The sequence below is a fragment of the Hetaerina americana genome, unplaced genomic scaffold, assembly GCF_022747635.1.
Source record: "Hetaerina americana unplaced genomic scaffold, ioHetAmer1.1.p SCAF_2, whole genome shotgun sequence".
In the NCBI taxonomy this organism is placed as follows: Eukaryota; Metazoa; Arthropoda; class Insecta; order Odonata; family Calopterygidae; genus Hetaerina; species Hetaerina americana.
This window is the reverse complement of record NW_027286763.1, coordinates 49186002-49213368: the sequence shown is the minus strand read 5'-3', so window position 1 is coordinate 49213368 and position 27367 is coordinate 49186002. Positions and strand designations below refer to the sequence as shown.

At 37.4% G+C, this 27367-nt stretch overlaps 2 protein-coding genes across 3 annotated transcripts in view; one reads left to right on the top strand and one right to left on the bottom strand.

Moving 5' to 3' along the window:
- LOC139688363 (TBC1 domain family member 14-like) overlaps positions 1–14449 on the bottom strand; it is a 125757-nt gene extending 111308 nt beyond the window's left edge. Inside the window, exon 1 of the mRNA XM_071585897.1 lies at positions 12966–14449. Within this exon, the coding sequence (XP_071441998.1) occupies positions 12966–14293 (1328 nt within the window). The 5' untranslated portion in view covers positions 14294–14449. The remainder of the gene's footprint in view (positions 1–12965) is intronic.
- A 117-nt stretch (positions 14450–14566) lies between these two features.
- Positions 14567–25412, top strand: LOC139688365 (lipid droplet-regulating VLDL assembly factor AUP1-like). 2 transcript variants are annotated; one of them, XM_071585899.1, is made up of 9 exons: positions 14567–14784; positions 14888–15025; positions 15109–15247; positions 15362–15543; positions 16454–16624; positions 17463–17583; positions 18349–18556; positions 22156–22319; positions 23332–25412. In XM_071585899.1, the coding sequence occupies exons 1-9, from the start codon at positions 14744–14746 to the stop codon at positions 23482–23484; spliced, it is 1317 nt and encodes a 438-aa protein (XP_071442000.1). In that variant the 5' UTR covers positions 14567–14743; the 3' UTR covers positions 23485–25412. The 2 variants fall into 2 exon arrangements, with proteins under 2 accessions (XP_071442000.1, XP_071441999.1); XM_071585898.1 differs by having other exon boundaries at positions 14568–14784; positions 15097–15247.
- Positions 25413–27367: the final 1955 nt, after the last annotated feature.

The following is a 27367-nucleotide window of genomic DNA, read 5'->3' as shown; positions in this document are numbered from 1 at the left end:
TTCATAAATCTTTTTTTTCTTAATTCTCGCCCGGAGGTCCAATGTCACGCTTCGGTCGAACAGTTGCGAACCGCTAAACGTCCAAGGTCGAGTTAGAGAGAAAGAGGAAGGAAAACACTGAAGGGTGGATTAGGGCGGGCACTAGAGAGTTGGTTCTTCATCACCATTGAGGTTGACGTAAAAACAACTAAGTGAAATAATGAATAGATCAAATAAAAACAAACTTTAAATTATCAAGGGTGCTCATTTGCATTTAATACTAGTTAAACAAAGAGCCTCGAGGCATTTTTCAAAGGCACTCGACACTATTTTGACATTCGTCATGACTTGTGGAGTGGAGGACATTCGCGTTTCAAATTCCATATCTGTTGTTTTACTAGCACTTTTAATTGGCCCTCAAAGCAATGGCTCTTGATTCCTTGACATGTGGCTGAGTTATACTTCATCAGTTTGCCAATGAATGGAACTATCAGATTTTACACAATACCCATACCCAGAGATGAGACTCGAAACCACGGAACATCAGGTATACGGGCGAGCTCGTTACCGTCCACAATAACCCAGTCTGTTAAGTAACATATAATGCAGTAATTTAAATAATTTAATAGTGTGATAATGGGTTTGGTAACTGTGACAATCCACTTTAAACTTTTATAGTGACTAAAGGTAACATTTCCTGTTACAATAAACATGCTTTATGCTTACGTATATCTACTGCCGAAAAATAATGCTACTGTCTAAATACACCACAAAAAAAGATTTTTTTCTGAGATGTTTCACACCGATGCTCTCTCATGAATTATTTCATGTAGATGAAAGAGTGAAATCAATTATTTTTATTCATTAGAGAGAAATGATAACTAACAGTTGTTATTGAGGAAATCAAAATTTTCAACTATCATTTCTATCCAATATGGAAAGATTCCACTAAGTTAAGCCTGAAACTACAAGGTTCATTAAGATTTTTATTCATGCTAGATAGATGGGCCAGATATACAATTGGCGGAACTATATCAAAGCATTGTCATTTTTTTATGGTGATCTCTTCAATAGTTCGCTCAAGAATTTTCTCAACACGTAACACCTTCTAATAATTTTTGCTATTTGTAGAGGTGCGTTATGTGTACATCTTGTAATTTAAGAAATGACGAAATTGATAATATTAATCATTAAATTTAAAATGTGTTGTTTATGGAGAAACCCGATTACTAAAACAAGATCGCATTAAGATTCAATAGGGGTACAATCAATGGCCCTATTCACATTGGTTACGCACTCAGATCCTATATTCAAGTGTATTGTCAACACGAAGCAAGAAATGGAATGACAAAATAATAAAACATTCACCGCTGTACCAAGATTCAAAGTCAAGAGACTGGAACCCTTGCTCTGCTAAACTTCGACGGAGTTTAACCACTGGAATGACCACGGCCGGTGGAGTAACGAACTGCGTCGAATCAAATCTTGATTCCCTCAATGTTTCAACTTATCCCACACCAAAATTCAAATTCTCCGGATGAAAACTTCAGTGAGGTCAAATCTCGACGGAGTGTAAACTAACCAGTACTGTGAGGACCAAGTAGATGAAAGAAATATGTTGTAACATGCATTGGTGCATGGGACCTCATTCCTGCACACTCATTGGGTCTTAATCCATTTCGGAATATTCACTCAACATACTTTTTGCGGATGCTACTCCGGCAACATCATGATTTTCAAGCGATTGCGGCGAGTTTTCCAGAGTTCTCAATATTAATACTTCATCCTCCTCAGGTTTTCAGGTTTTAAGCAATCATCAGCAACCGATGAATTACGTATTAACATTAACAACTCAAATGTTAACAAGAATGCAAAAATAGCAACACAAATGTTAATGTAAATGGAAAATTTATGTAGATACACCGTTGGTAAGCGGTACCTAACGCTTGTCATGAATTGTTAGGAACCAACCACCACAAAAAAGCTCATTACTAAATTGTTACGTCATATTCATCGTTTCATTTTCTGGTTACTTAAGTCTCGTCCGAGTTTTCTAGATTACCATTCACAGTTTTACTCCCCGAATACGCGCCTTTACATTCCCAATTTTCTTCCAAAGTGTTTTGGAAACGTCATTCGTATTCGTACGTTTTGCAGATTATCCCTCACTACTTCGTGACAGTGAAAATCACCGAATTCGGTGCTATATTATAATTTTCGTTAAGCGTTATGGCTGATACCAAACAAGAATTGACCTCACAACTAAAAGGAATATCATTCTCATCCGAACAGTTTACCGTTTTACCAAGTTAAACATAAATTCGCCCGGACTACAGAAGACACTGAATCATTTCTATTTCCCGATTGAGTGGCCAACCTACTTAGAGAGAGAGAGCGCAGTTGCAGCTAACGGCATGTGCTTTTAGAGTCCGAACTGTCCTCTGCCCAGGGTACCGACGTCTGATACATTATTATTATTAGGTTATCCACCGGTTAAGGTAGGTTTTTGCATGGACACAGCTACTAAATAAATATTTTGTGACTCCTAACAAAACACAATACAGCAACCTAGTCTACATCAGGTCCCTCTTCATCTCTGAGTACCTCCTTCCTCCCTTCATTTCGCCCCACATCCCTATCCTGTTTCTGCCCTTTCCTCGTTTGCCTAACATTCTCACATCTATAACAGTCTTCAACATCCCACTACTGATCAATACGCCCTTCATCCGTCTGTTATATGCAGGTTTAAAAAATTACCCATCTCTATTCCTATTTAAAGCAGTGTCCCCCCTTGCGGAATATTTTTTGGCTCTGATAAAATTCGAAATTATTATTACTTACATGCCCGACATTACTTCTGAATATATATCTGCAACCACGAACAGAAAATTACCCACCGCATGATACGTTAACGTCCATACATTATTGCGATTAGTTTTAAAACTCATCTAAATTTAATTTAACATGATTGAAAAATACATCTTCAAAAACAAAAGGTTTCCATAACTACGTTTTCTCGCATACGGAAATGACCCATTTACAAAAGGTTTTCTTTGATCTACTACTAGTCTTAAGCCAGGGGTACTAAAGGAAGGAGAGAGAAGAGGCCTCACCAAACCGCCCATTGGACGAAACGTCACAATCATGGCGTCCTTTGTTAACGGCAGGCACATACCCGCCGAGTTTCTATTCCGAGTTCCTCTTGGTCTTCCCTACTCCTCCCTCTTTCAAGGGCCCCACGCATCCCTAAACTCAAGCTATAACGGCCACGGGAGTCAGCCTTCACCCATAATTCTATTTTTTTAAATCGAGGTCAGCAATCAAGGTGTTTCTAAAATTAAGTGTGCGTTAAATTGAGTGTAGGAAATTAAAACTGTTCGGCGCCAGGCGAGCTATTGCAAAGTAAAAATGCGCGAAAAGTCTTTGCCATGCTTTGAAAAGAAAACAAAATCTCAACGCCACTCCCAGAAACGTGCATTTGTCTCAAAATAGAAACATAATATGTGAAAGGGAAACTGCGTAGGATATTTCACGCCCCGTGGACCGCGCGCTATGTTCGCAGATTCTCATGCCAAAGCACCGAACATGTCAAGGGGCGAGTGCGCGTTTGTTTGTGTAAATATAAACGCGTAATCGGAGTTTTAAGGAATGGCAACCATCAAGGCAGAGAAATAGGAATGATGGAACAAAATATTCCAGCACTTAGGACGGTAGTGGATCTAAAATAAAACTGTAATGGGATGGGGAGTAGGGGTATTTTTGTATACGGATAAAAATAATTTACTACGTTTTTCCCACAACGAAAGCTGAAAATTATTTAAAATTTGAAAATTCTCGCACTGATATTGAGACCGAAACACACCCTGCAGTATACAACTTTACGCTCGGGGGACAGTAGATATTCCACATTGGCTTAGGGCATAAAAATAACATTGGATTTGACTTTTATATAAACTAAAACTATTATTCAAGGGGGGGGGGATACTTGGGAGAGAGCGGCGATGGTACTCATCGATTCCCTGCCAACCTAGGATTACTAGAATTAACAATTTTAGCTGAGAAAACTTTCATGCAATATATTCATATAAAAAGGAATTTCAAGCGGACGATTGGATACAAATATTTCGGTCTGCACCAAACAATACATGTGCCCTCATTTACTTCCCTGTCTTCCCCAGCTCGCCACAGTCACTCATAAAAAGGGTGGTGCTCGAACACCAGTAATAAGGTAAGATCGATGAAGTGCAACATAGACGACAAGTAATGGTAAGATACTAAATAAGAAAACTATTAGACGGGATAAACATCGCGATAACTTTCTACTGCCCCGATCGCCGAAGGTGCTCGAGAGAAAACGTAAATTAGAATCAAGATAGTAATACCCTCGTGGTGAGTATAGGGGCGGATTAATAAAATATCTAATGTGAACTAAAATAATTTCACCACCTTTTATCCTACAAATAAAGATGGAAATCAAGTTGAGTTTGAAACTAAATCGCATTCATTTAGACGTTGCAAAGCACTCTGTAAGTAGATGATCATGCGCGCAGGCTATGGGAGGTGATCAAAATTAGTAACGGGCATATTCGAATACGAATACGGACATATTGAATTTTGAATTTGAGTTAACTAAAAACTGTTCTCCAAGGGAGTGGAGGCGTGGCATTTGCCACCAATCCACCCCTATATCAACATTAAACGCATAGCATCTGTATATTCCAAGAGACTACATCTTTTTCGAAAATTTTTCTTTGGCACGCACGGTTTCCTCGCGAGTTGTCCAATGATTATTCGGCGCTTCGCAATCGTCCTGTGTCATTTTATGACGTTCCGGGAGGTTTTTCTTTCTGTTTCGTTTCACTGACAAATACAAATGTGGTACTCGGTCCTAAATTTTCGAGGTGCATTTCAAGTGATGCCTAGCTAACGATGAACACGTCCATGACTTGTGGATGGAACTAGAAAATTAAACTTTTCCATCCGACTATTCCCCCACTGTCTGTTTGATGACTTCACAGTAAAACGGACGTTAGCTGCGGTTTTCGCTGACGCTAGCCCGACCGAAGGTAGGAGATGACGTAAGTCGCGGTCGTATCTAACGAAACCAATGCATACTAGAAACTCGTAACCAGCATTATTGACCCCCTATCAACGAGCAACCTCAATGGGTCACACCGTTTGACGTACGATTCGGACTCGTGAGACGTAATGTTCATGGACGATTCTCCATACCGCACATTATGGGAAGAGGAAAACATTCAGCGTAGAATTTGCCGTCGCTACGGCGGACTAAATCACCGACCTCCACCGCAGAAACTGCGGTCAAATAATTCCGCCAACCCGTCCATGAATATATGAGACCACGACTGGGTCGGCGATACATTTTAGCACTTTTATATGAACCAATAACCACGCCCAAGTATTTTTTACGCCGTTAGGCGATTAATTTATAATCAGTGCTCATGAATCAGGATTTGCAAAAAGTAAGTGTCCATTCAGAAGTTATTTTCAAAGGAAAACCTACAGAAGACACTTACTAAATTTCACAATATTTTTTTGATCGGTCCGGTAAGAGGAAAAAACTAATATTAAGAGAAAAGCAAACAATTCACTACTTTAAAGACATCAGCGGCGACTTTTATGACACGACGCATAGATTTATCGGCTTGCTCAAAATTTTTCTTTGACCAACCCAGAACAGGGAAGGAATATTTTTGCCATTCTCTACCCCCTACGACTGATTCCAAGAATGATATTTTAACACAAACGAGGTAATTTATAAAATTTAATTAATGATTAAAAGGGATACATTTTCGAACATCGAGATTTTACCACTTTGAAGCAGCAATGCATTGTAGTTCCTCAGCACACCACGCCGGGCACTGCTCTGAAGTTACATGCTGGGAATAATCTAAAAAGGTTCTAAAGATAAGTCCCCTGGACAGCTAAAGAACTTCATTTAAAATGAAGCACATCCGTTGGGATCCTTCTTGGGGGAGAAGCCGAACGGAGGCGGGGAGTGCGAATGTTAGGGGCCCGCCTATCTTCAATGGTCCATGATATCTTACTCATAAAAAAACCAGCCAAATTTCTACAGTTCTGCGAGGCAGGAGGCGAAGTAATGTCGAAAGCTTTAGGAATTATTTTAAAAAGAATCATTATTTTTCAACCTTCCCCAGTTCTTGAATACTTAAGTGATCTGCCCGATCCTGTGCTTCGGGCATGTACCCAGGGTGCCTCACTTAACTTCGCCAGACTCGTTAGCAAATTTTTTACTCTATTTGCCAGTTACGGAATGTCAAAACTGCCCTCCCCACGCTGAAATTGACTTGCCGAGCCGGTTTCCTTTTGAAATACGCCACTTTACAGGACAGCACTTGACCTCGGGAAGAGTTACGTTCAATGACTCGAATGTGTAGGACGGTAACACTACAATAATTACTGCATGTATTATGTTCATTACTAGGAACCATATGAATCAGGCGCAATTAGAAGCTAGACTGAACTGGCCCAATGTTGTTGAGGAACTAGCAGTTTTCTAATGCGTTGACGCGATCCAAACTGGTCATACTTCGTGGTTCATTTCGCGTATGATTTTCTCTCTCTTCGGGGCTCAGCTTTGGCGATAGCAGACCTCCCTCCGTCCGATGCCACGACTTCTACGAATTCCACCCTCTTTCCCGATCGCGGGAATTAATTTATGGACAGCGCACAGAAGAGCAAAGGTTTTGTTGTCTTCTTTGACCTCTTATCGGTGACGGCTAAAATAATTCATAATCTCCCGGCACTCAACACTCTCCGCCTCTATCGACATTCGCAATGTACGACGCAGCCCGAGCGATCAAAGTCTCGCCGGAAGGGAAGACGTCTCGTGTGATTTCCGTCGACCCACCGCAGCCTCTGTCCTATGGGGAGCTATCGCTTTGCATTCGATTCGGAAAATTGCCCGCGACCCCATAGCAATAATCAAGCCGCGTCGATCATCTCATCGGGAGAACAAGGAAGACGCGGTCGATCAAAATCTTCCCGATACGCTATCGAGCATTAACAGAATCCTTATGGTAGGAGGGCGTTTCAATAAGTAACCGTGTTTGACGATAAAGGGCGTTCCTGAGGGAAGTTTATGTTATCATCCTGTGCTGCCATCTATCAAACGACGGTGAAACAAATTTCAGACTGATTTAAAGGTTAGTTTGGATTTGGCAGCCATTCGAGTAAGACGTGTTTCGTGATATTCGCTAAGATGGAAAAAGAGCAGTATCGTTCGGTAATTCGCTTTTTGTTTTTGGATGGGAAGAAATGCGAGGAGATAAAAGCAAAGCTGTATGCTATTTATGGGGACACTTTGCCATCTATGACTACAGTTAGATATTGGTTCAACGAATTTAAACGTGGGTGAACATCAGTTTTTGATGAGGAGCGACCAGGACGCCCGGCAGACGTGTTTACCGAGGAAATCATTCAAAAAGTCCACGCCATGATTCTCGCTGATCGACGAACGAAAGTGCGCGAAGTAGCAGAGGCTGTTGGAGTGTCGACCGGAACGGCAATTAATATTTTACATGATAAGTTGGCGATGAAAAAATTGTCGGCCCGATGGGTGCCGCGATTGCTCACGGTGGGCAACAAGCTGATCCGGCTGTAAACTTCATGAACTGCATAAACTACGTTATGAATTGCTGCCGCACCCCCCGTATTCACCCGATCTGGCCCCCTGCGACTTTTTCTTAGTCCCTAACATGAATAAATGGCTCGCGGGAAAAAAATTTAGCTCAAACGAGGAAGTTATCGCCGAGACAGAGGCGTATTTTGGAGAGTTCGACAAATCCTATTTTTAGGAGGGGTTAAAAAAATGTCCGGAAAGTTGGGAGAAGTGTGTATTTCTAAAAGGGGACTATGTTGAAATATAAAAATAATATTTTTGAAAAAATGGTTTCTTCATTTCTAACACGGGTACTTATTGAACCGCCCTCGTACATAGTCATTACCGCGTTTTCAATCCGAAAATTTAAATGGATCCAGGTTCCACATCTTATCTTGCCAACACTACCCTTGTAAGCTCCGAGAGCTCTTATGTATAAAATCCTCATTTAATTGGCCTCTTGTGTTTGTTCTTTAGCCTTAGTCATAAAGCACCCCCTTCTATTATGTTCCGAACAAATCTCTCTTATAACTCAAGTTGGGTACGTCCCAACTTGTGCTACCCTTCCGTATTTTTCTCCATGGTGATTTTCCTCCTCCACTCACCCGCATACTTCCTTATTTCTTATCTCCGAATGATGTTCAGGAATCAGGGAAAATATTACGGTACATAGAATAGAAAAAAAAATTAATTGTGCTGCTGTTGACACACTTCATTGAAAAAACCTGTAAATCTCTGATTCATTTCTGATTACAAGAAAATGTCCATCTCTGATTCAATACTTCACTCATACGCAAAAATGACACCTGAAAACTGCATTTAAATTTCGTTGCAATTGCTTCCACGGCGAATTGATTCGTACGTTTAACAAATCTGATCAAACCAGAACCTTTGGGTAATGATTTCAAAATTTGATTTTTGCTTTTGCTTATTTGGGTTTGGAATGAGACGAAAATGACATAAATAGATATCCAACAGTCGTAAGAGGACGCATAGCTCAAAAACCAGATAATTTGCGAAGCCCTATGCTAGAGACTGCCAAAGCTTTTTTCCAGGACGACAACCTAAGAACATTTAAAATTCATATAATTCCGACACGAAAAAAATAACGGCGGAGATGAAGAAAAAAATGTGGCTATCCACCACGGTGATTACGACAAATAACCGCCGGGTTGGTGAACATTTGAAAATGCACCATTTCTCCAGCGCATAATTTATCAGGCGACGCGGCAGTCCAGCGGGTAGAGTGAGCTTTAAGAGAAATCGCCAAGAGAGGAGGGCGAAGAGCTGCCGGCTCTGCCAACCCTGAACGCGTGAAGTTGATAGGTGGTAGGGTTTCTTACCCGGCGAGCTCTATTCACACCTGTCACTTCGACAATGACTGTGGCTTTTAATATATAGTCAACATTACATTTCTCGGGTCGGATCAAGTTCGCTACTCCACACATGCCGTTTGCAAGACACCTTAAAACTGTCGCGGGAGAGTTCGCCAAGACGGACAACACAGCGTCGCGTCTACACACCATCTTCCCGACTGTCCTCTTATCTTATGCATTCCGGTTGTTTAAATGGCGTGTAAATATGACAATAATACATAAAAGTAAGTGAATTTACAAGGGATCCAAAACGAATGACCTAATCGAGTTATAACTGTTCGGAACGCGATATTGGAAATGCCTGGACCGCGAGTTGTTAGGAATACCGACGTATCGATTGTTTTTCAAGAGCTCAATAAATCAATCAATATTGGAACGATCAAAATTTGAAACTTTTGTGATTAATTTGTTTTTAAGAGAAACTGAAGCAACAATAAAATATCTTATTTGTTGTCTCCGGCGTGACTTCGTGGAATTTACATAACATACTCGTATTGAACTGAAGTTGAATAAAGTGTTCGTGGAAATTCAAAGTTAATAATTTCATTGAAATATTTCTCATAAAAAAATTGACGGTAAAAATAGTTCACACGTTGCTGTGGCATCAATTGCATCCTAACACGATTCTGTACGGTGGATATTATTTCTGTTCGTTTCCTAACAATTCATAATTTGATCCTAACAATTATTCACAAATTGATGTATCAAAATCTTTGTTGAAATTCGCAAAATGGGCGCAAAATTACTATAATTTAAATTTTTATTTCATTTTTACAATTTCCATTCTTAATATATAAACCGTAAGTCAAAGAATTACCAAAAATGTATGACTATATTTTACCTCTTTCTTATGGTATAATTTCCTCTATCGTTAATTACTAATGATCCTCCTCTACAAACATTATATTTAAAGTTTATTCAACCGTTTGTTGAACAATAAGGTGCTTTCGAATTCATAAATTAATGCCGAAGGAGTTCCAGCGTTGAAACCTCATACTTGAGGTCGATATCAATATAATATCAAGGTCGTCATGAAACTGTCTTGCACCAGTCATGTGTATAATCTTTAGTTGGCTTAAGTGGGGCTGTGACTAGAGTAATATGATCATGAAGACTCGGCAAAGACGAATGTACAGCCCATTAGTGTTTTGATTTGCCTATTTATATCACTCAAAAATGGATTTTTTAATTAAATAATTTTCAATTTGAAAAAATATAACGAACAAGACTTTACAACAATTCATTTCTTAAGATCCTAAGTACCTTCACCAGAGGGCGAACCACAGACGATTGGTTGCCGATTAATTCAACAAAGCTGCGATTGGCGATATACACAGAATAATAAGAGTCGATAATAAGTTTGCCTGTATCTTGTGTAACTTTGAGAGACGCTTTCACATTTTAAATAAGTAGCGTAACTTTGTTTTCCACATAAAATCTTATGCAGAAAACAAATCTACGCTTTTTTTTATTTTCAGCACTTGATAATCAAAACGGGTAAAAACCATGGTAATAGAAATATGGATCATTATTCAATCTCATTAAGAAGCTCTCAGTATTTTTCTTTATAGCAGTTTCTGAGACAGGGCTTGGATTTCTCACTTCTTCATAAATATGTCTAGCCGTGCGCTGGGTGAGATAATAGGTAGTTTACCCGAGTGCTTGAAATACAGCAATACAATGGGATACCTTGGTCAGCACATACGCGACATTCCGAAGAGATTCAATCCTTCTACATATTTTTGCCGATCCACATTGCCCGGTTGGTATGGAGTTCTCCCGCTAAAGGTCCTGGGATCGAATCTGAACGACGTGCATGGTTTTGCCTTTGAATAAATGAATTCTACTGGGTCAAAAACACCTCATTCTTAAGATAAATTGAAATTCCAATGGCTGCAGCTCTTCCAATCCTTAAAAAAAATCCCAGTTCTCGCACTCCCGTTCACGGTCACTCCAATGCGCTCGTTCTCCCGTGGGAGCAACGCGCCGGGGGAAATCGTTCGCAGCCTCTTGAAACGCTGTCAATCCGGGACTCCGAGCAATTGAACAAAATAAACGCGTCTGACCTAGAGACCTGCTTATCCGCATCTAATGTCGAAAAGAGGCAGACAATCTCCTCGCTCCACAAGGACAATGATCTGATTAGAACAAGAGCCTGCCTTAGAAGACGGCAGTCATTCCAAAAGAAATGGGAGAGGAGGACTAATAACGTAATGCATAAACAGCACGACTGCGACATGAATTCCTACACCATGCATTCTCTGATATTTCAATGACCATCAATGTAGATTACGACTGAACTCCGTGGTTGCTGACATGACATTTTTCCCATGCTCGTCAGGCATTATCAAAGGGAGAAAATTCAACCAGACGCATGATAAAATTCATTAGAAAGCTGAGAATCAAACTATTAGAAAAAGTAGAACGGTATTCGATTGGCATTTAAAAAAACTAAATTCGAAAGTGTTACAAATAGAATTACCAATGCGGGGGTCCTTTAAAATTGGTTTAAGTGATAATTGTTTTTGGTCCTGAGCAGTGATTCTCGTAGAAGAGCGCCTAAATATGACTGTTAACGATTATGGCAACTTCAGAGTTTTTTAAATGGCATTAATATCTTAAATAAAAAAATATACACGACAAAATGCTACAAAAACTCTTCCATGTTTGTTAGTTTGAAAACGTGTCAATAATGAAGGAAGTAGTCAATTAGCAGTTAATTAAGCAAACAACCGGCGTAAAAATATGCCTTACCACGGTGACTCAGAACATACGAGGGTCATCCGGAAAGTAGTACCCGTTCGTGAAATAAAGAGACAAAAGTAAATATTAACAAACATAAAAAATTTTATTTGAAAGAGGATCTTGTCTGCCTTCTCTGAGCCAAGTTGCGTGACGCTAGCATTGCCTGTGTTGTTTCTGTGATTGTTTACAATGTTTAAAAAAATTGAGAACGCCGCCAGTTGTGAAGTGAGGGCAGTGATTAAATTCCTCAATGCAAGAAACGTTCGCCCATGTGATATTCATCGCCAATTAAAGGAGGTGTATGGAGACAATGTAATGGACGAGTCGTCTGTTCGGCGGTGGTGTCGCAACTTCAACATGGGGAGGGGGAACACACACGACGATGAGCGTTCGGAGAGACCGTCTGTCATTACAGACCAACTGGTGAGCTCAGTTGACGAATTCGTGAGGAACGATCGGCGCGTCACAATTGATGACATCTGTGAGCATTTTCCCAATGTTTCTCGAACAATTGTTCATGAAATTGTTAAACACCATCTGCATTATGCAAAAATTTGTGCAAGATGGGTCCCTCGCGTATCTCAATGAGCTGGCGGCGAAGGACTATGCAGCAGGAATACAGAAACTTGTCACACGTTATGACAAATGCCTTAATTTGCTTGGAGATTATGTTGAGAAGTAGTTTAAAGTATCCTCTTTCAAATAAAATTTTTTATGTTTGTTAATATTTACTTTTGTGTCTTTATTTCACGAACGGGTACTACTTTCCGGATGACCCTCGTATTATGTACATAGACAGAATGTAATTAAAACGTACGTTTCGACGGCTTCCTAGGCCAGAGACAGTGTGTTCATTGAAAATTTGATTTTTATTGGCCGGAAATATTACATTGCTGTAGTTTATTAAGTGATATGCAAATTAATGTCAGCGGCTTGGAAGTTAAAAAATATGCTTATCCTAAAACTTTACATACTTCCTGCGATAAATCTCGCAGGGCCAATTTATTCCCCAACAAATATAAATCATATTGGCAATATCTTTGATGAATTAATACATTTTTAAAAGCCTAATTATAAATCCTTATGAATTTTTGAGTTCTATGCAACGGCATGGCCTTTATCTTTCCACTAATCAAACAATTACTTCAACGATATCTAATCACAACGAAAAATAAAATCAAAATATTCTATATTAAATTCAGCAAATCTTTGCGGCGGCATACCTTGAAAAGAACCCGGTTAGACCACTGCTCCTTCTACTCTCCTTGCCGGCTGCACACGAATCTAGTGAAGATATGGGCGGCACCCCTTCCGAATGATCCTCGGAGTAACCTCCTGTGCCCGTGCTGAGGCTGGACACGCTCGACAATGATGCCGAAGATGAAGACGTGGACGGCAGAGGAAGGGGTGGCAGAGACGGGAAGAGGTCGGCCACCGGGGGGTCTTCTGCCGGGGCCCGCGACGTAGGCTGCTGCGGAAGAGCCTTTTGTCTCTCTCCGTCGTCCTCTTCTTCGATGCTCTCCAAGCGTCCGTTCCTCAAGCAGCCCGGGTGGTGTGACCCCCAGGTTGGAGCCACCCTTTCACACAGATAGTCGTCCTCTTCATCCTCCGCGAGACTCACTGGCGTACACCTCGGAATGTTGTCCTCCTCACACCTAAGGCCCTCTTTCAACTTTTCCTCTCTCTCAGACACCGCTAGTTGAAGTCCTTTGGTGACGGGATTGTATGCAAGCGACGGCATACTCTCCAAAAGCCTAGACAACGACACGGGATTTGAAGAGCACTTCCAGCTACCCCCCGAGATGTTATTTCTCTCTATGCTACCGGGGCCGTCGCAGCCATGTGCAGGGGAGGATGTGGTACACTGACTACTGCTTACGGAATTGCGTACACATATGTTCGTTTCGCTTCGCGGGTCTGACAATGTTTTGTTGATCTCATTTTCAGGCAACGAAACATCGTCTGCTGATACACTTCCCTGCGATTCCTTGTTCTGCAGACAAAAATCCCCATTGTTCGGAAGACAACCACTCTTTAGGTTTTTTGGTGTATTTCCATTCAGACACACGTATTTATCGAGACCACGTTCGGGCCAAGTCCTAAACCAAGATTTGTGAGAGATTATTCCATTCTTCACTTTACCATTCGAATTAGGATCAAGCTTTTCATGATTTGAGTAAACGGCCTCCTTTTCACCACTATTCGATTTTATCCCGTTCGCATCAAAACGATCCACACATTTATCACTTTCTAAATTACTAGGTAAACTAATGCTCCTACTTTTGTCTACCGTTTGATCATTAGTCAGTTGGAAAAGAAGTCCTGGATGCCCCATTCCATCTTCTTTAACCTTCCTGTGATGAAAACTGTCAATTGTATAAGTATAATCTGGCGTCGTTACATTTGCAAATTCATCGGATGAAACTGTTATGGTTGTTTCCTCCTGACCCTGATATTTTCCGTGCACTAGTCGACAATCTGACCTCGCCTCGACTACTCGTTTGGGTGAAGATTTTCCATTATGCAGATCTTCCAGATCAGTGTTGATCATTTCAAGACACTTCAAACTTTGAGACAGTTAACCGAGTGCAACATACCAAAAACTTGAACATATTACTATAGACATTATTCGACCAGCTACACTAACGAACACAAACAGACGACACAAACGACGACTGAACACCACACAGCTTTTGACTGCACTGTTTTACGCACCCCCTGTGATGCGTATGTTGAATTAAAGAAACGTCGTGCCGGAGTGGCTCGTAGACGGGCTGGTGTCGACACACTTTGGCCATTTGAGGAACTAATGTTGCAAAGAGACTCGAATTCGGCGAGAAATCCCAACATAAGATTCCTCAATGCAGGTGTTGTATGGTTGTCATTTCCGTCATGGCACCTGATAAAGAAAGCAATCGAAAGAAGAAAGCACACTCTTAAAGCATAACATTTGCTTTGTCATTGTTTTTAGAGTATTAATTATATTATTTCAAATGTAAATATGTCGCGAGTAGGAATAAACGAGCTTTTTGATGAATCAAGGTAATGAGTGGTGGTATATAACGGGAGCCATCATTATATGCCTTATTTGTATATTATTGTAGGTGAAATGTATTTTTTAATACGATTGATTTCTTCTTAATAGATTCCCATCGGGTTGGAGTGCTATGCCACTATTATTTTATTTTCCCCTAGGTCTGGCTCTTGCTACAGTTCGTTTTTTTATTGGGTTTCAAGCCTATTTAGCAGCATCTCTACTTCCCCAGCTGACTTTAATCAGAAGGTATTGGATCGTGTACCATATTCTCGGATGTTGTTGTTTGATTTCAGGCCCTAAATGGAAATTATTTTCAGTTTTGTTCTCAGGTCAATGAGTTTAGTCCTTGGAATAGTTGTACAGCAAGAAAGTCCTGGCAACCGAGACAAATCTGTAAAAGTTATTGTAGCCAATTATTTGACGCCTTTTGATCATTTGGCAATGCATTTGGTGGAGGGAACTGTGACGGTAAGAATTCACTTTGACTGCGTTTAATGTTGTCATTTTTGTTGAGGTAAAGTTTTATTTATATCGTGAAAGCAAAATCTAAAGTAATCGTTGTTCAAATGTATTTTTGTGTAGCCAAACTCTTGGGGTTGGCCGTCTTCATTGGGTGAAGCTATAGGTGTAATGGATTTAGGTGTGAAACAAGGAAGTGAATCATTAATCCAAAATGCTGCCAGCCATTTGATGAAACCAACAGCTGCCCCTCTTTTTGCTCAGCCTGAAGGAGGATCGACAAATGGCAAGAAAGGATTGCTAAAGTAAGTCTTGGTAATTAGTGTAAACGTAATGTATGAGTTACTTCACCAGAGGCAAAGCTTTAATGTGTTGAAAAAGAGTGTAACAATAATTTAGTTGCATTATTCTCGTTTACAATAATTTGAAAATCAATGCCTGAATCGTATCTTCCTCCATATAGATTGTTTCCTCTGAAAATAAACATTGCTTAAATATGAATGTGTTTCATATTGTCATTTATTCTTATGATGAACCATGATTATTGGAATGGTTAGTTTCAAAGATCAAATCATAGAATTATGGGCACCTTTTCATTAAGTGCTGATGCCTACAGGTATACTACCTAATTGAAAGGTAAATGGGGATATCTACGGATAACTCGAGTGTATTTATTTAATGAAATGTTAACCGTGCACTTTTAAGTACTGGCACATGGTGGTAACTGTTTAAACATATATTTGAATAATTTCCCTTGAAATCCTACACAAAATTACTTAAATTTCTGAGTTCAACATAATGCTACTATAAGTTTTATTCCATTAATTGTTGAAAGTATTAAGCATATTAAGTTGTAGTATATACCTAAATAACCCATCGAATTTTTAATTTTACCTGGTGCGTCAATGTTTACTAATGAGGCTGTTGCATGCAATAAGTATAGAATAACTAGTTAGTTTGACTGGGCTAGTCTGGCAAACTATATATACACCTGCTAACACAAAGATATGTGGGTTCAAGTGTCAATGTGATCATGAAGGTTTTATAAGTTGATGTTATTCAGTCTTTGGTTGTATGCATGACAGCAAGTGTTTCAGGACTTCAGTAAGTGAATGGAACTCACAATGGCACCAGTGGATAAAAAATGGAATGATTTGTAATGTTTGTCATCTGTCATTAGCTGGTATAATTAATTTCATGATTGTCACTCTTAAGGTTTGGTACGTGGCCCTTTTCATTGGGTTCTGCTTGTACATCAGTTCAACCAGTGGCTCTTTCTGTATGGCGTCCTGGCATCACAGACCTTGCACCGTCACCCCTTGCCTCCCGACCATGGATGGATCTCTTCTGGTTTCTCTTTGTACCATTCACCTTGTTTACTGTCAGGTGAGAATGAATTCATGTGTAAACCTTTAGGCACAGAAGGCAATTGAATTGAAACTGGCTTAACAATTAGAGGGGGAAGTTTTTTTAATTCTCTCATTTAGGTATCAGTTGTTTAAAATCTGTGACTTTTGAGCCATTGTTGTGATTATCATGATTTTTTTAAAAATATATTGCTAAGGTAAATATGTAATGCATCATTGTATAATGTGTTTTCTTTCAATGTTTTTCTTTACATTTGAAGAAATTTCAGGGGGGGTTTATGGGGTGCGGCGACGGCTAATGTCATTTTGCTTGGGGAAATTTGATGAGTCACGGATAACATTTGAAAGATTACTGGCATGTGATAATATTATGAAATTTAACCGTGATATTTAAAGTTATGGGTACTTAATGTCTATTGATTTATGGTTAGTAATTAAGCATAATGGTAAAAAGTTTTTGTTTTACCCTGCTAATTCTGTCTCCAAAGAATCCAAGTTAAAACTAACAGTTAGTGTTTCATAATAGTAGAGGCACAATGTCAATCCAATTTCAATGTTTTAGACACAATCCACACCTTTGGATTTGCAATTTTTCACTTTATACCTCTAAAGCGTTGGATTTGTTGGACATCTCTGCAATCAATCTAATTTATGACAACATCTTAACTTCGGAACATGGTCCTCTAATCATGAAAACTGTTAACTGAGTTATGTCTTATAATTTCTAGTGTTTCATTCGCCCCAAATATTGCTTAGTGTCTATACTAATTCACCCTCCATTTGATATACATATTGAAGTGTCCGATTATTATTTTGCATTCTGAACCGCTCAAAATTTATAATTTCTGAAATTGCAGATATTTGCCTTGCGTCCAAAAGAAAGAGGGCGAGACAACTGAAGAATTTTCAGATCGTGTTCAAGAACTTGTAGCTGCCAACTTGAACCTGATGCCAACAAAATATACTGCTGCTGACAAGGTGATTCCATTCTGTCCTATCTTATTCTTAAGTTTTCACTACAAATGATGTCAATGCTTAATAAAAAATCCTCTTGGTGGCAGGAATAGATTAAAGAAATAGTATCAAATTTATGTGCTGCAGAAAGATATATCCCAAAACCTGATGTTCCCAAGCTCAAAAAAAAGGTGTTTCTAATGTTACAATTTGTTCAAGTAATGCTGGATGCAAATGCTAATGTGATTGAAATGCAAGTGATACATTTGTAATCACATACCTATTATTTACCATGTAAAAAAACTTTCTTTGACACGAATGCATCTTGTAACCATATACATATAATGGTGTTTTTAAGTATTGAATTTATGTTGTAATGTATCATATTCAAATATGCTACACTTTTGCATTGTAGTTTTAATTTAGTGTCATGGTAACTGTAGTTGTTAATGGTGTACTCATTATTTTCTGACATTTCGTATTTTGCTGTAATTCTGTGCTATCTTAGTCAATATTTCATGTATGTCCACCACCTTAAAATATTCAGGCATTTGTATACTGTATAAAACTCAAGTTGATTTATTAATTTAAAAATATTTTTAATTTTGAAAAGGCTCAATCAAAATGGAAACTATGGCAACATAATTATATTTCTCTGTGTTTTTTATAAATTGCTATGTACCCAATGTGAATTTCATTCAAGGACTCTGTGAAGGTCATTATGGTGACAAGCAATTGATGTATTGTTTTGTAAGTTGCTATTTAAAATGTTTCCTTTGCACCAATTAGGCAGAGCATGAGAAGAGGCATTTACTGGAACTTGCAAGAGCTTCCCTGACTCCCTCGCCTAGTCCTGTGGTAGCTAGCCAAAACATCAATCGAAATCGAATTCGTGCTCCAATGTCACTAGCATCTTCATCTGAGATACAGCGAATGGCTCGGCAAGTGAAAGAAGTCCTTCCTCATGTGCCCATGGATGCTATAACCCGTGATTTGGGTAACTTTCTTTATAATGATTATATTCCCCAGCTTTGGTGAACAGATTTTTTAAATGAATAATTGCAGGATTTGAAAATGGATCAGTACTGGGCATGTTATTGGATACCATGAATTAATACACTCTGCGTAATTGCATTTGCATAATTTGCAAAAAAAATGGCATTAAGATTTGATACTGTAATAATCACAAGAATTGCAGTTAGCACCAATGCATGAGGTGCCTGACTTTTTTTTACCGATGGTAAATGATTATATCCTATTGATCAACCACTGTTTTATTTCATAGTAGAATTATTTGTTTACTTAAGCTTCAAAATCTGGTGCTAATTTTAATTGTTGCAATCAGGATCCATTTTTATGTATTTCCTTTATGGCAATCATGCATTTTACAATAATACTTAAGTACACTGTGCCGCATTATTACTAGTGCTAAGTAAACCACAATAAAATAGTAAAAATGCCATTAGGTGTAGTATTTAGGATATGCCGTAGTTATAAATTACGTAATCATTCATGCATAGCATTCATAGCGATATTCTTCTGAATGAGAAATGGGCTGCAATTCATTGAAGCCATTCCTGACTTTCACATTATAAATTGTTCATTAGATGGGTTAAACTTTAGATTACATATGTGCTAAAATGATAACGTCTTATCTTGGAAAAAGTTTTAGTCTGAATTTGCATGAAATGTGAAACCACCTTGAATTTCATTCAGTTTTGCGAGGATGGACATATATTAGGATTTGCGATGTTGGCTTATATCACAGGTTTGTAGAGATGGACTGTGAGGATAATTGCAAAGTTAAATATACAGTGGCAGTAAACTTTGCCCTATTTGATTCATACTTACAGGTGTCCTCCTGGTTATTTCATTGTCAGTAGATCAAAATCAATTAAATATAATAATGACATAATATTTTCAATTTGTCCATGAAAATACTTTTTTTGTAACTATGCATGCACAAGAAATCTTCGAATTTTATCCATCACCCTGTGTAATTTTAGCCAGAGAAATAATGGACAACTGAAGGAAAACAATTTGTAATGCTTCATTTTTATTTAAAGTCATTTTACGGTTTTATATTGCGCCTAAATTACTGCACCCAACTGCCTGTTCACTGTATGTAAATGTGTGTTATGAAATTTATGATGATGGCAGATAATAATAATAATACTTTATTTATGTAACATACAATTCACTCTAATAATACTGGCTAGTGTATAGAGCATGTTAAGTCCAAGGTTTATAAAAACAGAAAATATAGTAAATTTTGTCTCAAGTATTCTTTGACACTATAAAAACAATTATCAATGAGGTATTCTCGGACCATTTTCTCAAAGACTGATGTACGCTCTTTTTTTAATACTTCCTGGAAGGTTATTATATAATTTTACTATAACGATTTCGGACCATTTGAAACCAATGATAAATTAGTTGACTTTACATGTAAATTGTTGCATTGTCTGGTATTATACAAGTGGATGCTATTGTTAATTTCAAAATCAATACTATACTGTTTTGCAAGTAATACAGGTTGATAAATGTATACGCCAGGTGTGGACAGCAAATTTAATTTTTTGAAAAGCGGTCAACTTGTGGGCATAGTAATTTTGGTTACACATCACTCCACCCATCTTTTTCTGAATCTTCAATGCACTAAAAAGGTGTGAGGGCACACCCCTCAATACTATACCATGCAAAATTCTTGAATATAATAATCCATAATATAATGTTTTCAATGCATTTTGGCTTCCTAAATATCTTATGATGTAGAGTAAGTAGAACGCAGAATTTAGTTTTTAATTACTTGCATAACATGAAACTTTCATTTCAGGTTACTATCAACGTGGAATCCTGGGAACCTAAAATTATTAACTGTATTTAAGTGACTGTTTGTTGGAAAAGAGTTAATGTCAATTATGCTCTGTGAATTAGAGTTTGCTTGAGTTTTTTTCAACCTTAAGAACCAAATTATTGCCTTTGCACCATCTAGTCATATTTGTCAGTCACAATACACCAGCCACAGCTAGATCATGTAAATGTTTACTGGATTTCATGACACTCACATTGTCACCATACATAACACACATTTTCGCACTGTTTTTCTGCAGCTGCCCAGGAAGATTATTTATAAAAATCAAAAACAAGACAGGGCCAAGCACTGACCCCATGAGGTACTCCTCTGTTTACCTCCTGAGGGATGAAGAGGTAAATATTCCCATCACTTTGGTAGGCCACACTTTGGTACCAATTAACACGATAGGACTTCAGCCAGTTAAATTCTACACCCCAAAAACTTAAAGTCAATCTCTTGAAATATATAATTTACAGCTTCAAAAAGAGCAAAATTTGTTGACTTCCCCTTGCAGAAACTGAACTGGTGAACAGATAGCACATTTTGCCTTTCAAGATACTCAGGCAGCCCTTTAAAGAAAACAAATTCAAGAATTTCATCAAATTTGAAAATTATCAATATGGGTTTATTTATAAATTTAAATTGTTTTGGTCACCTTTATTCTTGTAGACTGGAATAATCTTTATCATTTTAAGGGCATCTGGATAAATGCCCTCAGCTAAGGACTGGTTCACAAGCATTAGCAATGGTGTTGGGATAAGGTCTCCACAGTCTTTTAATAATTTGCCTAATACACCATCAATGTCAGCAGAATTATTTTTCCCAATCTTATCAAGATAATAGCACAATTCTCTCTCATTTCAGGGTTTTAGGAACATTGATGTATACGTCACTATTGGATGGCATGAGCCTAAGGGCACAGGTTTCAGGGAATTTGGTTGGGGCAGAAAAGCATTGTATATTTCACCTGGTTCAGTGATTATGTTACCATAGTTATCATTCACCTGCAGAGGAATTACCAGGGTTTTTAAATTGCTATTGTTTTTTTATGATTTCCGATGCCTTTTTTGAGAAATTAGAGCTATTCCTAATCCGCCTCCAATGATTATCCTTTTTTGTCCGCTTTAATAAATACCTGAACTCCCTTGATAGATATCAATAAGCAAAATTTATTCATCCTTTTTTGGTCATTCTCTTATCCAGAATAATTATTTTAAATATAAGATTGTTTCTTATACTAAGGCAACCAGTGGTGTGGTTTTCCCTAAATTATTATGTATACAGTGGAAGTTTTATTATTTTTACTTTTGTATAATCTTTTATTGATTCAGTTCTGTAATCACATGGACTGGTGAAGTTCATTTCTGATTAAAAACGATTGGCTTGTCCTTTTAATAAATCCTTTAGGTGAAATCGAGATCATTCCTTAAGCATGAGATCAGAATCATTGTAGGATTTTTCCTTCAGAGTCTTCCTTTGGTTTCAAAAAGTTACACAATATCATTCATATACAAGATTTGTTTAATATCTCCAAGTATAAATGAAATTGTTCTCATAACACTGCTGAATTTTCCCATACTCTGACTTCCAAACTGCAACATCAATTATGATTACAGGCAACATTTTTACTTACATCATGTGCAATATATATTTTTACATGTATATGATTTTATCAGCTGATTTTGGGATTCTGATAATTTAATTAGTAATGGGCTTGTATATTTTTATTTCTGTTTCAGTTAGAACAAGGAGTGTTGATGTGACTATTGCTAACATTCTGGAGGGTCAGGTAGCTTTCCAGCCGGAGCCAGCTACTCCTGCAGCACCACCAGTTGCAACTAAGCTGGGCACAAAGTTTTCTCCAACATGCAGTACCCCCTCTACACCAAGCACATCCCCATTGGTGAGTTTGTTAGCTTTGCTTAATTGAAATGACATGATAAACTCCTATTTAAGACACAAAATGTTTCACCTCATCTAGTAAATATGTTCTTGGTATAGCTTATGAAATATGGGTGGAAACAATGCCGTTTTACATTTCTTGATACTTATATATTGCAAGATCATTGTAATCATGCTGCCCAACATTGTTAATATTGACCAGAGTTCACAGCATAAATTGTTCGCAACTTATATTCTTTCACCGATAATTACAAAATTAGTGTTTTGGTTATTTTTGGGTTCAAATCCCGGTAGTGTTGAATATTTTTCAGTAATATCTCAATCCCTACTTGATGTGCTTTGTGGAGGGTACTTTGAGTGAGTAAGCCGTCCGTCGGATGGGACGTTAAGCTGCGGACCCCTTGGCGCCTTTCATAAAGAGTAGGCTAATGTCGACGCCAGGTTTCTCGCCACCCTTCATCCTCTTCCGTCCATCCCTAATGGCCCAAATGACCTCAGCTGTCCGTCGCCTCCCCTAAATACTACTTGGTTTTTTATTATGGGCTAATTGCATTGGTGTAGAAATTATAACCACTTTAAGTTTGATGTTTAATATTAAGTCATTCCTTAGCTATTTTAAATCCTGGATTATGTCTTAATATAATATTTTATTTATCTTGTGTATATACCTGGGAATAATGTTAATTTCTTACGTATAGTAAGTAAATCAAACTAAATCTTGATATTTCCTAATATTACTTTTAGAACTCTGCCCAAGTACTCATTGTGTCAAATGTTACTTCCCAATATAATGTATATATCATATTTTTTTAAATTAATAAATGAGATATGGGCAGCTTTTTAGGTATTTATACAAATATACAGTGTATCACTTATACAAGGTTCAATAGCTATAAATCCGATTTAAAAGTTGCTCTTGATGTGATATATCCAACAATAGAATTGCTTTATTATGTAATTAATCTAACTATTGTAATCCATGTGTCATTTTTCTCTTCATTTACTTGATACAGTCCTCTTCTTTGGACACATCTGCTCCGAGTTTTCCAAAAACAGCCAATGAAAGAATGCTGTCCTTCCAGCAAAGAAAAGACCGCCTAATTGAAAATGCTAGAAGAAAATACATTGAAAAGAATGGACTTAAAATTGCTGGGTTCAATTGCTGATGGCTCATGTCCCTGACAGCAGAAATCATGTTTAAGAAATCCATCTCCTGGCATTTAAGCAGTGAAATTTTGTTAAAGTTGTTACTTTTTAAAAAGTGCATCATTCGTGTTGATGATTTTTAATATGATGTTTTTATTCCTTTCCATAATTACGACAATTATTAGCTAAAGTTGATTGGTAAATTTTATTTCTCATATTGTTTGGAAGTTTTAGTTGGGTTTATATGCTCCTAAATTGAAGTTTAGTGACAGGTTGTTTCGCTATTTGATTCATTTTGTGGAGATAAATGATGGTTGCCAGTTTTTTAGATATGGAAACATAAAAAGAAGGCTCATGCTCATTTTTCCAGTCATCGTTCCAGTAAATATGTTCCGATGAAAACACGCAATTACTGAGTAGATAGTAATCATTAACACAATTGGAAAGGAAAAAACTGATCAAACTATTTCTTGGATCAGTACAGTTAATTCAGTATAATTCTGCAGCAAATAATTCTGGCTTTGAATACCACAATGAATAGGAAAGGAATTTTCTTATCAGTCTGCAAAGAAAATACCTGTTGAAAGTTGAAAACTATTGCTTACAATTACTTAGAAGTTGCATTAATTCAGGTTGTCAAATAGGAAACCCACAAATGTTATTCAGAATATTATTAAAAATTCTCAAGTATGTAACTAATATATTACATATTTGCTTTATTCTAGCAGTGGGGAAAGTTTATTGTGGTCATATGTGCAATCTGGAATTAAATTTTTTCTCAAATACTCATAGGTCTAGTTTTGGTTATTTTTGCCATTCTTGTAATCAATTTTTTAGAAGTATCCATCAACTAATGTTGTAAATAGTAAAAAATTGTAAGCTAAAGTTTCCAACTTAATGACATACATGGTATTATGAAAGTAATTCCATTGGTTACTTAGGAGGCCAATGAAAATTGAAGGTTCATTTGAGTTAAGCATAACTGACCAATGACATTCACATTATAGATCACTTCCCCATTTTTTTTTGCTTAGCTGTGATGTTGATATTGAAGGGTCTTTTAAAATGAGGAGTTGAATATAGATTTTGGTGTTGAAAAGAACAGCTATTGATAGATTTTTGTAGGGCTGAATTAAAGTAATGATTTTTATTTAATTTGTCTCCCGCATAACTATATGGAATTTATACAACATATTGAAATGAAATACTTAGTAATTCCACACACACTTTATTTAGACCACGACCGAAATTTCAACATTGGGCATCATCATCGGGTGGTCTTCACGGAATACAACTTTGTATCTATACCTTTGTAGAAGGTGAGGGTTAAAATGTAGATGGGAAGGAAAGGGAATTACAGCTTTTGGTGGCTGTTAATGGGGGTTTGTTTGGGAGGGGGATACCCCATGGGGAACACTGGACAGGAAAGTGGTAGATCTAGAAGGGGGGGAATTTTGATAGCAAGTTCATCCTTTTAATGGACATTTCTAATTTCTCTAATGAATTGAGTCTATGACCTTTATTTTCAAATGACTCTGATCAACCCCCTGCTCTAAAGGTATTCAAAGTTGACTTCTGTAAGGACAACCTGATGATGACATCCAATGTCAAAACCTAGGTCGTGTTCTAAATAGAGTGAGTGGAATTACAAAATTACTTATTTCATTTCAATATGAAATCATGACATGCCATTTTTTGAATGTTCATTCTTAACATTTTATAGTTTAGGTTTACAAACCATGTCAATTTTCATTTTCTGATTGATCACCTCAGAAAATCAGAATAAGATGAAGGTCATAAAAGGGTGAATGATACTCAGTAAGGTAGTTGAAAACTGTATTCACATGTTCATGGAACTTGATTATACATCTGTGCACTGGCTGTACAAGTTGCCTTTTCATGAAATTATATTTTTCTCCCATTTAAGAAAATAAAACCATTAGAATAAGCCTTGCATCATTATTATCAATTTTTTAAATATAATTCGGTGAGGTGTAATTGGAATTTCCAGGTTTTTTCGTTAAGGATTTTTGAGAACTGTGTTAAGAAAAACAGAATAGTGTGTGCTTCCTTCATTTGCCCCCCCTGCCTTTCCAATAGAAGGTAACTGTGAATTTTAAAAAGTAATGATACGACTTTTCTAGCAAAGGTAGGAAATATTTGTGGCAGTTTCAATATTGATACATTCCTCGCACACTTCCCATCGACATCAAGGTCACTGAAGGCTGTTGGTTGGTTGTATTTGTTAGCGGAATGCAGTGTGCGTGAAGTCTAAGAATCCTTTACTGATCCTGTGGTTCTTAGCTTAGCCAAGTTTATTTATGTTAGAATCTGTAATCTATCTACTCATTGGGAAAAGCTATGCTCTTCTGTATATTGAACAAGCATCTCAATGATGGTAGGGACCCTGTAGAAATATAGGCATGAAATATGAATTTTCAAAGTAAACTCTGACATCTAAATTTTATTAAGTTAACAGTGCCTTTATTCCCTGGATCATGTGTTGTTCATCACTTTGCTAATATTTGAATTAGGTAGAACTTCAGAGAAAATATTTTAAACAAGAAAATGTACCAAGAATGCCAAAATAAAATTTGCATGACTGAAGAAAACTAAATTAAGAGAGGGACCTGGCAAAACAGCTTTCATCAGCTGATATTTGAGCACAATAAATCTCACTGAAGTACAATTATTAAGAGCTAATGTAGCAAGGAGATTGCACAAAATCTGAGCATTTACACATTTTCAAATCAAAAAGAAAGTGCATATAAAGTTGGCCAGTTAAAAGAGGTGAGAGTTTCCACTATTTCTTAACAATAATGCGAGAGTATGATGGAAAAATAGCTTAGCTTGATGGGTACGTAGCTATTGAACTAATGAAACTTTCATTGCCACTGATTGAGCTTATTATTCAGGAATCAGTTTAAGACAAGTGTAAATAAGTAAAGGAGTAATAAATATGTAATGAATTAAAAAAATCAATTTTGAAAAGCTCATGTGGAAATATTGTAAATTTTGTAGAAATAAAAAGTTTCTACAACCCTCATTTCATTCCTATTAGACTATTTAAGTTCAGCGATGTTGGTCCTGACAGAGATTGGATGAGTGGCCTCTATACCTTTAGCGTGGTACTTATGTCCCATGTCTTCAAGTGGCAGGTAAGTTAAACAGGGATTGGTACCATGGACAAAGAGATCTAAGTGCCCAAGACTCCTGTCAAAGGCCTCACCAAACCAGCCATCTATACCTCTCTCTCACTTAGTTCCTAAAATGAACCTCAAAAATCTGGAATAGTTTTAATATACTTCATGTATTCCCCCTTGAAATAGGGAAATGCTATTACCTGAAACTGATTGAATGTCCTTTGAAACCTACATCACAACCTTTATTCTATTTACTCATTTGGGACCTTTAATTTAAGACGAACTTCCTATGTGTAGTTAAAATTTGAAATAAGTATTGACCACTTAGAAACAATTACTGTAACCTAAAATCCACTAAAAAATATATATATACACATGAATAAAACAATGGTATTATATCAGTATTATTATCTCTGATATCTGACTCCAGTATGCCTAAAATAATACTTGTGAGGAATTTGTTATTCTGGCATATATATAGAGGTACATAATTATCATGATGGTTAATTAAAGGCAAAAAAATAAGTTTTGACCAGTGCAACAGAGTTACCATAAACTCAGAGTGTTTCAATCAAAAGAGCAACAATTTAGCATATTGTTAGCTCAATGTAAATGTGGTACAAGTTTCATTGACTTGACTCCAATATTGCATCAATGGCAGCTGTTCTAAGTTGAAACGTTCACGTCAACAGTAATGACAGAAACAATAAGCGATGCTGTATTGAAATGTTCCTATCACCTGAAGAAATCATTGGCCAAG